The 12287-nt window shown below is 35.3% G+C and overlaps 1 protein-coding gene across 2 annotated transcripts in view; it reads left to right on the plus strand.

Moving 5' to 3' along the window:
- Positions 1 to 4229: 4229 nt before the first annotated feature.
- Positions 4230 to 12287, plus strand: part of LOC138715287 (tigger transposable element-derived protein 6-like) — a 47625-nt gene continuing 39567 nt past the window's right edge. Inside the window, exon 1 of one of the 2 annotated variants that reach the window (XM_069848045.1) lies at positions 4230 to 5320. In XM_069848045.1, the coding sequence (XP_069704146.1) occupies positions 4767 to 5320 (554 nt within the window). In that variant the 5' untranslated portion in view covers positions 4230 to 4766. The remainder of the gene's footprint in view (positions 5321 to 12287) is intronic. The other variant, XM_069848044.1, reaches the window with a different exon arrangement.

The following is a 12287-nucleotide window of genomic DNA, read 5'->3' on the forward strand; positions in this document are numbered from 1 at the left end:
TCATCATTATTGAAAAATGTGCAAATGATCGGATTCACTCCATATAGTCGGATTCACCTCATTTTACGGCAATTCAGGAGAAATCACTGTACACAGACATACAGACGTTTGGCCTATGCCTTTGCCTTTGGGGTTTTATACATGCTTGAAACGAGTACTTTTATGAGAATCTTAAAATTAATTTTTTCAAGCATCATACTTCATCTTTAACCGTGGTGTAACGTTACATGAAAATTAATGGGTCTTTGAAATCAAAATCGTAAAATTCTGATTTAGTACAAATTAAATCAGATGATTTACTAAAATTTGACTAAAACTTCTGTTAATAAAAAGTATTACGAAGATGACCCTTTTTCTGTGCACGTTTTAGACTTTTCTCAATGATTCAGTTGAAGGGTTGATAGCAAAAACCGGACAAGTCCAAAAATTCAAATTTTGAGCATAGTACAGTTCTCTTCACTTCACTTCAAGCGGCATATATTGACATAACAAGTTTATACAAAAAACCGGATTTGTGCCATTGAAATGAGTGTTTGAAAATGTAGCGTTTCTATAAAAAGCGAATTATTCAATGGTTTTCTAGCAAAAGAGGGGCGGTTCTTGTTAGAAAATATCATGAAGATGGCATTAGTGTTGTCTTCTTTTGTTTCATCACCATATTAGCTGTTATTGTCTGTGTTATTGGTTAGATATTTCGTTTTACAAATGAATTATCATCAAAATGAACCGGATCCAAATATGCAATGACCAAAGAAGAGAAAGAGGAAAGAAACGAAAGAAGACAAAATAAGAAATGCCAAAGTTAAAGGTGAAGAACATATAAATCATGTTGGGAAACTGATTCCAAGACGTGTAAAAACTATTGAGCATAGTTTATTGTGTTGTTATTAGAATAATTATTTTTGGGTACTTGATATACCTGTTGTGGCAAGAATTCAAAGACTGAAGGACACAAATTTAGAAAGAGAAAAATATAAACATAACAATATTATTTTTCTTGTTCATGAAATCATTTCAACATTAAGTTTTTAATTTAATAAAACACTTATAAAGTATTTATTTGTACGTTTATACAGTTCACAATATGAATGAAACATGATTTCATATACTTTTTCTCAAGTAATGTATGTACATATAAAATTTTCTGCAAAACATGGATATGCCCAAATGTTTTTTTTTTCAAGAAACCATATGAAAGAGAACAGTGAAACTTTTTACCAAAGTTGGTAGATATATGAGATACCTATATAAAATATGTCAGATTGTTATATTATATTAGAAACGTGAGGGACAGTTTCTTTTCGTTTTCTGAAAAATTAATATTTTGGACTTGTCCGGTTTTTGCTATCAACCCTTCAGTTATTTTATCATATTGCGAACGATTTTACCGTTTATAATTAAATCACGGATGATCTTCAAAATGTTTCCGTGCTTTTATATTTTCAAACGACTGAGAAGGATCGCGATATTCGGTACATTATTGCAGTGTGTGATGTGACTAGACGGCCAGACAAGCCTGTTGACCTTAGAGCTACTGTGGGAGTTGCTACGCTGCGGTGAACATGAAGCGAAACTCGAGAATTGCACCGAAAGGGAGCAACGATCAATGGTTTTTTTTTTCGGCAGAACATATATCAGGTGCACAAATTTAATGTTCAGTTTGGGTGCAGTGTCCTCTCTCGTAGAAATGATATAAGTGGATTTATTGAAAAGTCAGAACTTGCCATACGAATGTGATGCAGAGCATTCGGATCGTCCAGCCGCGAGATAGAATGAAGAAAGAGCTAAAGAATTGATTTGTAAAAATAGGAGACTCACGATCGACAATATTGCAGAAAAATTTAATGCCTGAATTACGTCTGCCTGTATATTAATTCGTGATAATATCCAGCTCCATAATATGTGTGTCAGAGGGTACATAATCAATTCACGGATAAGCATAAGCTCAAATGTTTTCACATTATTTCATTTTCGCCACTGGTCTCGTAAACGCGAAGAAGGTGACAACTATCTGAATGATGAAAAGTGTGTTCACCACTGTGAACTAGAAACCAATAGAAGAACATGCAATGGAAGCTTCTTTTACCTCCTGTAACAAAGAAATGCAATTGTGTATAAGTGAATATGATGAAAAGTCAGACATTACCATACGAATGTGATGCAGATCGAGAATGCGTGAAGAAGAAAGTTGAAATTCTCAAGCTTATTTTATTCTCACTTTAACTCCTTAAAAGTTTAAGGGGAGATTGAAGATTGAAGTGACCATAACTGACAGATTACAATTTATTTTTTTTTATCTTGGAAACTATTTACCTTATAAGGATCAAAATTTTAAAAACTCTATACATTCGTGCCTTACATTTGCCACATGAATTTCATTATGTTTGGATAAATTGTTTATCTATATTGATAAGATCTTTAAATTACTTTCTTTTCTTTTGAAAATTCAAAACATTGATTTTAATATAGGCCTACCATTTCTTAAAATTATCTTAGGCAGAAGTGTGAATATTTAAGAGCCATATGTTAAAATGTTAGGAACCGGTACTGTATAAAAATATATTTGTAATGTTCAACATTTATAACCGAAAAAAAGAATACGTCTCCAGATTATTTAACATACACTATAAATGAGTCTTAAGATGTATCAATATGATTGTTCATTACTTGGTGTTATACATTATAATAAGCATCTGTGCAAAATTTGAAAAAAAAAAAAAAAAATGCGATTTCCAGAATAAACTGAATAAAGTTACGGAGTTTCATAAAAGTAAGGCCAATACAAACTTGTAGGTAAAGAATTTTTCGACCTGAGCACTCTTAAAGGTCCGAATAAAAAAGTGTAAGCTTCAATCATTTAAAATTTCTACGTTGTCAATAGGAAAAATAAAATCACGAAAAAGAGTCACATAAACACATTACAATGGTGAAAGTTGGTAGGTTGATTTTACGGTCGCAATACGGACGAAATGACAGATTGTTTATTTTTTGTCATTGTTTTAGCCTACACCCCTGGACAAGGGATCGGCGAACCCGTGGATCCATTTAGAAAAGTTTCGTAAAATGGATTTTTCGCGTCACATAAGTGTCTTCCGACCACTATGCGCCGCACGTTCATATCTCGACAGGTCCAGGTGAAATTAAGAAGATGGAGAGGGTAGTGTCAATGGATAGGCGTAGAGAAAGGAATAACCTTGACGGTTAAAGTAATTAGTCTGTTCAAAATAACAGCACGTGTGCAGTCGGTGTAATGTAGGATTGTTTTATTGTGTGGATATAAACTAATCAGCGCATGTGAACTGGAATTTTTCGATTCTCCAGTAATTCATCCTGGACATTTCAGGAAGGTGGGGATTATTGTATAAAACCATCTTATTATAACATACGAGCAATATACAACAATATTTTTATGTTGATAGTATTTGTAAGCGGAAACTATGAGTAAAATCACCCTTTTACCAGTATATAGGCCTAGATCTCGATCTAGCAGAAGGCAGTCCTTAAATAAAAAATTGTGCTTCCTTTAGTTTTCTTGTTGACAAGAAGTACCATGTTCTGTTTTAGAGAAATAAATTCTAACAAAATAATAGACTAATAATAATAATAATAATAATAATAATAATAATAATAATAATAATAATAATAATAATAATACGCCTGATAAAATTTAATGCATAGGTTTTCCAATAAAATTAGAAAATTTTTAAATTTAATACATTGTCCTTAGACCTGTATGCCTAATTGATAAAATCATTTCATAACTTGCTGAACTGTGCTGCTAACAGACAGCAAACAGTACAAATTTTATACACTCTCACCCCTCTGCTCCACTTCCGAATCGAGTTCCAAGATGAAGTTCTGTAGGACCAGGGTGTACAGCACTCTCGCATTCCCTGGCACCGAAGAATATTTCGAAACTCCGTTTCAGTGCTCATAATTTTCTGTTAGCGGGCACAGAGAATCTAGAAGCGAGTGACAAAAATTGTTAACTTTTTGTGCATTCCTCAAAGCAAAATGTTCTGTGTATGTGAAGATCCATTATGCTCAATTTGGTATCTATATAAAATACATATAATTCCATATAATGTTAAGAATACAGTGCACATCTCTAGTATCTCTACTTAGATATATCTGTACGAACATGATTCATTTCTTGTCATTATTTTGCGAAGAAGAAACGGTGTGTGGGCGTTGTCTGATAGGGGACTTCAAACTTAGTTGGCAGCACTGCCCTCGCTACCAAGATGGAACTAGGCCGAAGTGTTAACGATCGAACGGGCCGTGAATATGGTTACAAATTAACATGAGTTTGCGTATAAATAACTCAGCTTTATTAATAATTTACGTGTACTGCATCTTAATCTGCCTAATAATCTACATAACAACAACCAAAGGTGAAGTCGTCATCTATGTATAAAGCATGGGATTCGAGATAAAAGACCTCCGTCTTACACAAGTCAAAATGCAGCGAAGTGGCACGGAAACTGTTCATTGCGGAAGACTATACGACTACTTCTCATTACTCCATGAGACGGAATGAACTGTCCGCTTTGAAGCAGGTAATTTGATACGTGCTAACAGGTGAACTTCTTAATAAAGTAAATTTCTGTTTTAGGTTAGTTTACAGTTTGTGTATATTGTATATCTTCTAGGTGTTCTGTAATAAGTGGCAATTTAGTACTAAATTGCACAAAATCACCCAGATTAGGCCTATTAATTACGCCTAAACCTGTCAGTACTGAGGAGAATAATAAATCATTTCAATTATGAACGGAAACTCTAACCTAGGAATTAAAGAAGTTAAAGAGGAGCTCGAATGTCCGGAAACTCCGGTAAACGAAGAAAATCCTGCAAAGGCGAGTCCAAATAAGCGTGTGTTTACACTAAATGAGAAAGCGGCTCTTATAAATTGTAGTGAAAATGAGGGTCTAAGTGTAAGAGAACTGACTGAAAAATTTAAATGTGGCAAAACATCAGTTTACGAAATTCTAAAGAGGAAATCTGAAATACTTGAACAGTGCGTTTTGGGCGCCGGTTCGCGTAAAAGAAGACTCAGGAAAACGGGGAACGAAGATATCAATAAAGCTGTTTGGCAGTGGTTTCTTGAGGCGAAATCAAATAATTTCAGCATTACTGGTCGAGTATTACAAGCTCAAGCAAAACTGGCAGCAGAACGACTTGGTAGGCCAGACTTCAAAGCGTCAAATGGTTGGTTGGAAAGTTTCCGTTCTCGCCATGCCATAAATTTCAAGCAGCCTACTGCAGGATCGTCCCAGGAGCAACCCATGAACCAAGATGAATGGAACAGCTACAATGAAATGTAAGTTAGGCCTATAAAAGTTATATGCATATTAATTTTTTTTTTTAATTTTAAAAACTTAACATTTTTAATAAGTGTTAAAATTATTATAAAAAAAGGTAAAAGGTGGGCCTAATAGTTTATATCTTTTAAAAGTTTTACTTTTTTTTAAGGTTTATATTATATTTTAATAAGTACGATGAAAGAGTAGTGGAACGGTGTTACAAGTGAACCTCAAGAAGGATTAAATTTCTGTCAGATCTGGATTGAGTGCACTGCCGTCTGTAGACAGTTAATTATTTTATCCTTAGAGAATATTACCAAAGGGTTTAGAATTCGATTCCTGATATTTTGTGAGTTTTGTAGTGTAGGCTACATAAGGATGTTGACCTATAAATACTGGTTTTTGATTTAATGAAATTAATATTTTAAAATCTTCTGATTATTGTTCCTAATGTGGAAACACTTAGAAAAAGTGAGCGGGAAACAATCGCAGTTTAGATTTATTATATAATTTACGTACTTATGGTTATCGGCCGATTGGAAGTCGTGGTCAGCCATTTTGTATTTGATGTTTATAACAGGACAGGAACCGTTTGGCTCTGGTGCATGCGCTGACCTCTCATGCAGTGCCGGCTTGATCCTTACATGAATTTATTTTCGCGTGTATATTCCAGATCAAAACGAGCAGTTCCCTTCGTGGTTTGGTTAAACATCTTGCATATACGAAGGTTAGGTTTGGTTAGTTTAGGTTTTTATTAACCAAGTCCGCGCAAGATTCTGTCGCGAGCCGCACGTTATAAATCGATGTTTGATTACATCACATTAATTCGATATTCGATTGTTTTTGTTTTGTCTCTGTCACTTTGAGATTAGCTAGTTCTGATGATGGAAGGAGCGTGTAATTCTACGTTTCGTGTTTTTGTTTTATCTCTGTCACTTTGAGATTAGCTAGTTCTGATGATGGAAGGAGCGTGTAATTCTACGTCTCGTGATGGTGGTTTGTGTGGAGGTTGTATTTACGGATGTCGGATATTTAGCAGAGTTGATGTTCAAGAGGGCATAACGAGTTGATCGTTATTATAAATTGAAACGTAACTTTGAAGTTGCCTATACTTAAAGTTTTTGCGAATTTTTTGTGTTTTGAATTTATTTGCGAATTTTTTGTGTTTTGAATGTATTTGCGAAAGTTGGGAATTTTAGATTTTTTTATTTATTTCGAATTTTAATGTTTTCCGCTCATTTTTTCTTAGTGTTTTCATTTTTTGGGCAAAAGTCGGGGGTTTTTGGAATGTATTTTTCTCGAAAGGACAGAACCAGTATAGTACTTACTGGTACAGATATTTAAGTTTACTGGTAGGCCTACCAAAGTTTTTAGCATTAGTTAGTGGTCATACATATCCTTCTTGTGATTATTACCTTGAATGTCGAACTAACAATATACAGCCACCGGTATATCTCAAGCGGTAGCGCGTTTGCCTGCTGATCCGGAGTTACGTTCGGGCGTTGGTTCGATTCCCGCCACCTTTGGCTGATTACCTGGTTGGGTTTATCCCTAGGTTTTCCCCAACCGTCAGGTAATCTATGGCGAATCCCTGGCCTCATATCGCCAAATACCATCTCATTATCATCAATTCCATCGACGCTAAATAACCCAGTAATTGATACAGCGTCGTTAAATAACCAAACAAAAAATGCATTTGAGCTGTTCTTCTGCACCTTAATGAAAAGCGTGACATGAATTAAAGAAGCTTAGGCACTCTTCTTCCTGGCTGGTTTATTTTAAACATGAATGTATCGATTAATTCGTACCCATCTATCAGCATGTATGCAAATAGTAGAAGGTAAATAATCCACTATAACATTACAATTTATCAAATTAAATATACGGTAATATAACAATCAGTGATGGCTCGTGGAATTTGGTCATGGAGAAGTTTAGACTGCCTCATTCAGACCACTCCATCCAGACTCGTGGCTGACCAAAAATATAATAAATCATACAGTGCATTGTTAGTTATACAGCATTGTACGTTTTCTTCCAAGCTTAATCTGAGACTGATTTTGAATTAGTGCAGCAACTGGACTGGGGCATGTACGTTGTTTTTTTTTTTCTTCAGTAAAGTAGTTAATAGTTCTTTCTCGCAAGCTTATCAGCCATTGGAATGGAATGGGATGGAATTTACGGGAGGGGATCACTATGGTCCAGCACTGCGACCTGTTACGATCTATTGCGCTAGCCCTCAAGCTAGGTGCATTCCCAAACCCACACCGGCTGACTACACTAAGGTTCGCTGTGTACCTAGGTTTCGAGCAGGCAATCCCCCTCGTCCCTAGGCCAGCCCCCTCCATGCGTCGCAAGCCGGCGATCGGGGAGTGCTATGGAATTATGACGAAATGGAGAAAATGGAGATGGAATGATATAGATACCTAATATGGGAAAAATGGGAGAACCTCGAGAAAAACTCCAACTGCGACTTGTCCGCCACAAGTGTCACTATGGATTTTTCATCCTGACCGGGACTCGAACCCGGGCCGCCTGCGTGACAGGCCGGAGATCTGACCATTCAGCCACCGTAGTGGTTTATCAGCCATTACACCCTCACATTACTGCGATACCTCTGAGGACTCAGGAGCCCATCATCGGACAGTATAAGAGAGCTGTAGCTACATCGTAAACCTAATTGAAATTTTAGATCCATTAATACACGACCACCTGCATTAAACAATACAAACATTTGCGGCAAGGTAAGCTGACCTTTCTACTCGGTCAGAGGCCATTTAAGTTTGTCGAGTAGATTATGAGAAATCGAAATGTAGAGTAAAAAGTTTGTGTTTTGAAAAGAGAGTTCATACGAATGAGAATTTGAGTTTATTTATTTATTCGAATTTAAACAAGAAATCGACAAAAAATAAGTTATTTCCACAGTAGGGTGGCGTTCAAAGATGTATTCCAACTACTGGATTCTTCATACAGCATAGGCCTACACATTATTTTGAAATCGTAGTACGTTTCGTGATTGTTAGTGATAATATCTTACATAAGTTAGTACAATTGTCAAATTATGTTTTTGTTACGGCCATTTACTCTTTTGTATTTTGTGTATCCTGTCTTTAGTATCCCTGTATTCTAATAGAAAGATAGTCCTAAACCCACGCTAACTTTACTATAGGTATCCTACAAGGAAAACTCAGCTCGGACTCCTCGCGGCGCGCATGCTATACCCCTCTTACCACCCTGCAGTAGGCGAGAGAGCATGCTGGGAACGGGAGCATACGTCATCTGCGCGAGACAGTCATGCCCGTTGGTTTCTGCGCACTGAGTTTTCCTTGTCGGATACCTGTAGTGCCGAAAAGTCACTCAAAGTGTTTGCTTATTGTGGTGGGAACATCTTTTTAAAATAATGAGTGTCCTAATTACCAATACTAAAGACGTTGCTAATACAGTATTATATTGTCATACCACCATTACAATGTGACCTTCCACGTCACTCATCCTGCCCATGTCAAGTAGGCTACATATCGTGGGCTTACTGAAAACGTTGTAACTACATAGGAAAACAATGACATTTACCAATCTTTTTCGGTAAGCTCACGACATAATCAAAGCGTGGACGCTTTAGGGGTAGCATGGGAGGTAAATAGAGAGAGGGGGTTAGAAATACAAGTCTACTCGACATGAAGAGGCAATAACAATCCAAGTTACTCAAGAGGGCTAGATATATTATAGCCCTCTTGAAGTTACCTAAAACCTTTTGTCGTGTTTGTTTTTTTGTGTTCGGCTGAATAGAGTCGTCCAAAACTTGTTTGGATGATGATGATGATGATGATGAATAGAGTCGTTCGTAGTATTTTATTTTTCAGAAAGTAAAGACTTAAGGATAATACTATGTTAAAGGAACAAGATATTTAATAAATGTAATTGTTTTTCCTTCATTTTTCTATATACACATTTATATATCACTGATCACATTTCCAACTTCTTAACTGTGTTAATAAATAAGTTGGAAATTTAATCAGTGAATGTAATTGATTCATTAAGATCTAAATTATATCATCAGCATGAAGAAGAAATTAATAAATAGGCATAACTTAATAAAACTTTGTAAACAAACCGAAAGGACAAAATAAAAGAGGCGCATTTTCAGCCATGTGTTTACAAGCACAGGACTGGAAATGAGAGATAAGATATGCGATGTTTACATGCCCTGTCCTTCCTCTTCAACTTAAAACAACAAACAATCCTCCTCTATATGTTTCAGGTTTGGAGTTTTGGTCAGAAATTCGGGAAAATGAACCACTGTGGCTTTGTAGCATAGGACAGTAATTATCTATGTTCTTGGATTATAATTTACAAAGCATAGGCCTTACGGAAATAAGAATAACACAAGTCTTTACTTCATTGCACACAAGAGACATTTTTCTGTAATTCTAAAAGTAAAAATCTGACGAGTGACCAGTTTCCAATTCCTTCTCGCATCTTCAGATAATCCCTTTCGTCCGTAAGTTTTTTTATTTACGAGAGTCATTTTTTTATTACACACAAGTACCGTACATCTCCGATAGTAGGTACTGTAACTCAAGCGTACGATTGTGAAAGGATTCGTGTTTCCGTATACTATCGTCTAAAATACTCTTCAATTTCTTGTAAACTTTTTCCCTCACTAAATGTTTCACAATAAACATTCTATGTGCTACAGTGAAAGCCATTCGTGTCTCGTGACCTTGTGTGCGCAGCTAGGAACTCTATCGTTAGTTGGATTCACTATACCTATATTACCAACTAACAGCAATACGAAAGAAAACATTCACGAGGGAAATAAAAAAAATCTATGAAAAACCACATTCAAAAATAAAAATGGTCTTTACAACTGACAATGCAAAGCAGATTTGCTTTTATTACGATTCGCAAATGCAAACGACAACTATTTAATTCTCACTTAAATATTCAAAACAACTGATTATTTTCTTCCCTAGTGATGTGCAGACTTCCATATCACGGTAATCTTATTGTATGGTCTTCAAGATAAAAGCCCTACTCCAGGTGGTCCGGGTTCGAATCCCGGTTGGGGCAAGTTACCTGGTTGAGGTTTTTTCCGGGGTTTTCCCTCAACCCAATACGAGCAAATGCTGGGTAACTTTCGGTGCTGGACCCCGGACTCATTTCACCGGCATTATCACCTCCATTTCATTCAGACGCTAAATAACCTGAGATGTTGATACAGCGTCGTAAAATAACCCAATAAAATACAAAAACCCTACTGAAAAACGAGCGAAGGACATATTATTTCCTCATATTTTTACGCATTCCGCAACAGTTCGGTTTCAGTTCCTTTATTATAAATGATATTACCATTGTATTGTTTTTTTAATGTTATTCAAAAGACATATCAGTGTGTACATAAATGAAATGATTTTATATGCACACAAAAAATAAGATCAACTTTTGTTTGCTGGATTGCATACAAAGAAAATTCTCTATAATATCCATTAATAAAATTGAATTAATTTTAAATTGTACAGTTTTAAAAGATATTTGTAATTATTTCTTCACAACTTTACATAAAATATGACTATTTTTTGTCTACAATCAATGTTTGGAAGATATAAATTTCAAATAGGCCTACTATATATCAATAGTACCTATACTAGGACTCCTCCCTTTTAATTCTAAATTTAAAACCAAGCTTAAGTGGTTCATCAGTATGTAACAGCAGATGTGTTACAAGGGATGGTAAATCTTGGATAATGAGCTCATTCTTCTGTTCTTTGCTATAACTGGCGTGATCTGTAGTGTCAGGTTTTCAAATACTAGTAAGTTAGCAAAAGAAGCATAAATAATTCAGTATAGCTTATAATAAATAATTTCTGCTGGCAGCTCTAAAACATTTTTCTGTCAATAGCGAGTGGTCCTGCGTCATTTGTCAGTTCATTCTACGTAATTAAAAAGAGTCACCAGGGAAATCGTACAATTTTTTTTTGAGTGGAGCATAATTGTGTGGTTTTCATTTCAAATAAGCACCCATTAATTTTTACTAAAAATTATATATCCTGTGCATATCCAGGGAATACGAACGAAATCCGTTCAATACTTCAGAAGAAATTTGTGTACATAACAAAAGCATTCTCAAAATAATTTTTTCCAGATCAAGGATGCTGAATATATATTTTTTTCGCGAAGATTTCAAGAAATACTTTTGCAACGTCACAATACTTATCATCGAGCCAGGTGATTTAGTGGTAAGACACTGGACTTGTATTTGAGAGGTCTCGGGTTTAATCCCAGGTTCTGCCAATCTGATAAGGGATTTTTGGTGATTTCCTAGATTATAAAATAACTGTAAAACTAGTTATTTAAAAGGCAAATGCCGGATTAGTTTCCACTTCCACTATAAACATACAAATATACCCATATACATACTGGTACTGTTTTTTCAATGCTTGCTGGTGAAAATTTCTCAGATATGGGCACATGATGGCAACATATGTTTACAGATTGGCCAATGATGGCAGCAAAATGGAAATTCATTTTACCATTCCAAACAGACAGTCACGATATGACCTCATAGTTAATAATAATAATAATAATAATAATAATAATAATAATAATAATAATAATAATAATAATAATAATAATAATTACCCCTGATTGAGGTTCTGGCTGATATGTACAGTACATCTCACTTGACGATATGTATCACAGAGAAAACAATTATTTGTATGCATCTGAAGTCTGATTAGTGTAATATGTAGTTAATAGGTGATGTATGCAATGGAGGGGGAAAGGAACTGGCCACCCTACCCCATTATCTCCTGACCTAGGTAAGAGGTGCCATGTTGGTATCACTTGTGAGGTTCAGACCTGTCTTCGGACAATTGACGAAACAACAACAACAACAAATAATAATAATAATAATAATAATAATAATAATAATAATAATAATAATAATAATCATCTGTTGGCTAAACTACAAAGTAAGACTAGACC

This window comes from Periplaneta americana, chromosome 15 (assembly GCF_040183065.1).
Source record: "Periplaneta americana isolate PAMFEO1 chromosome 15, P.americana_PAMFEO1_priV1, whole genome shotgun sequence".
NCBI classification, from domain to species: Eukaryota; Metazoa; Arthropoda; class Insecta; order Blattodea; family Blattidae; genus Periplaneta; species Periplaneta americana.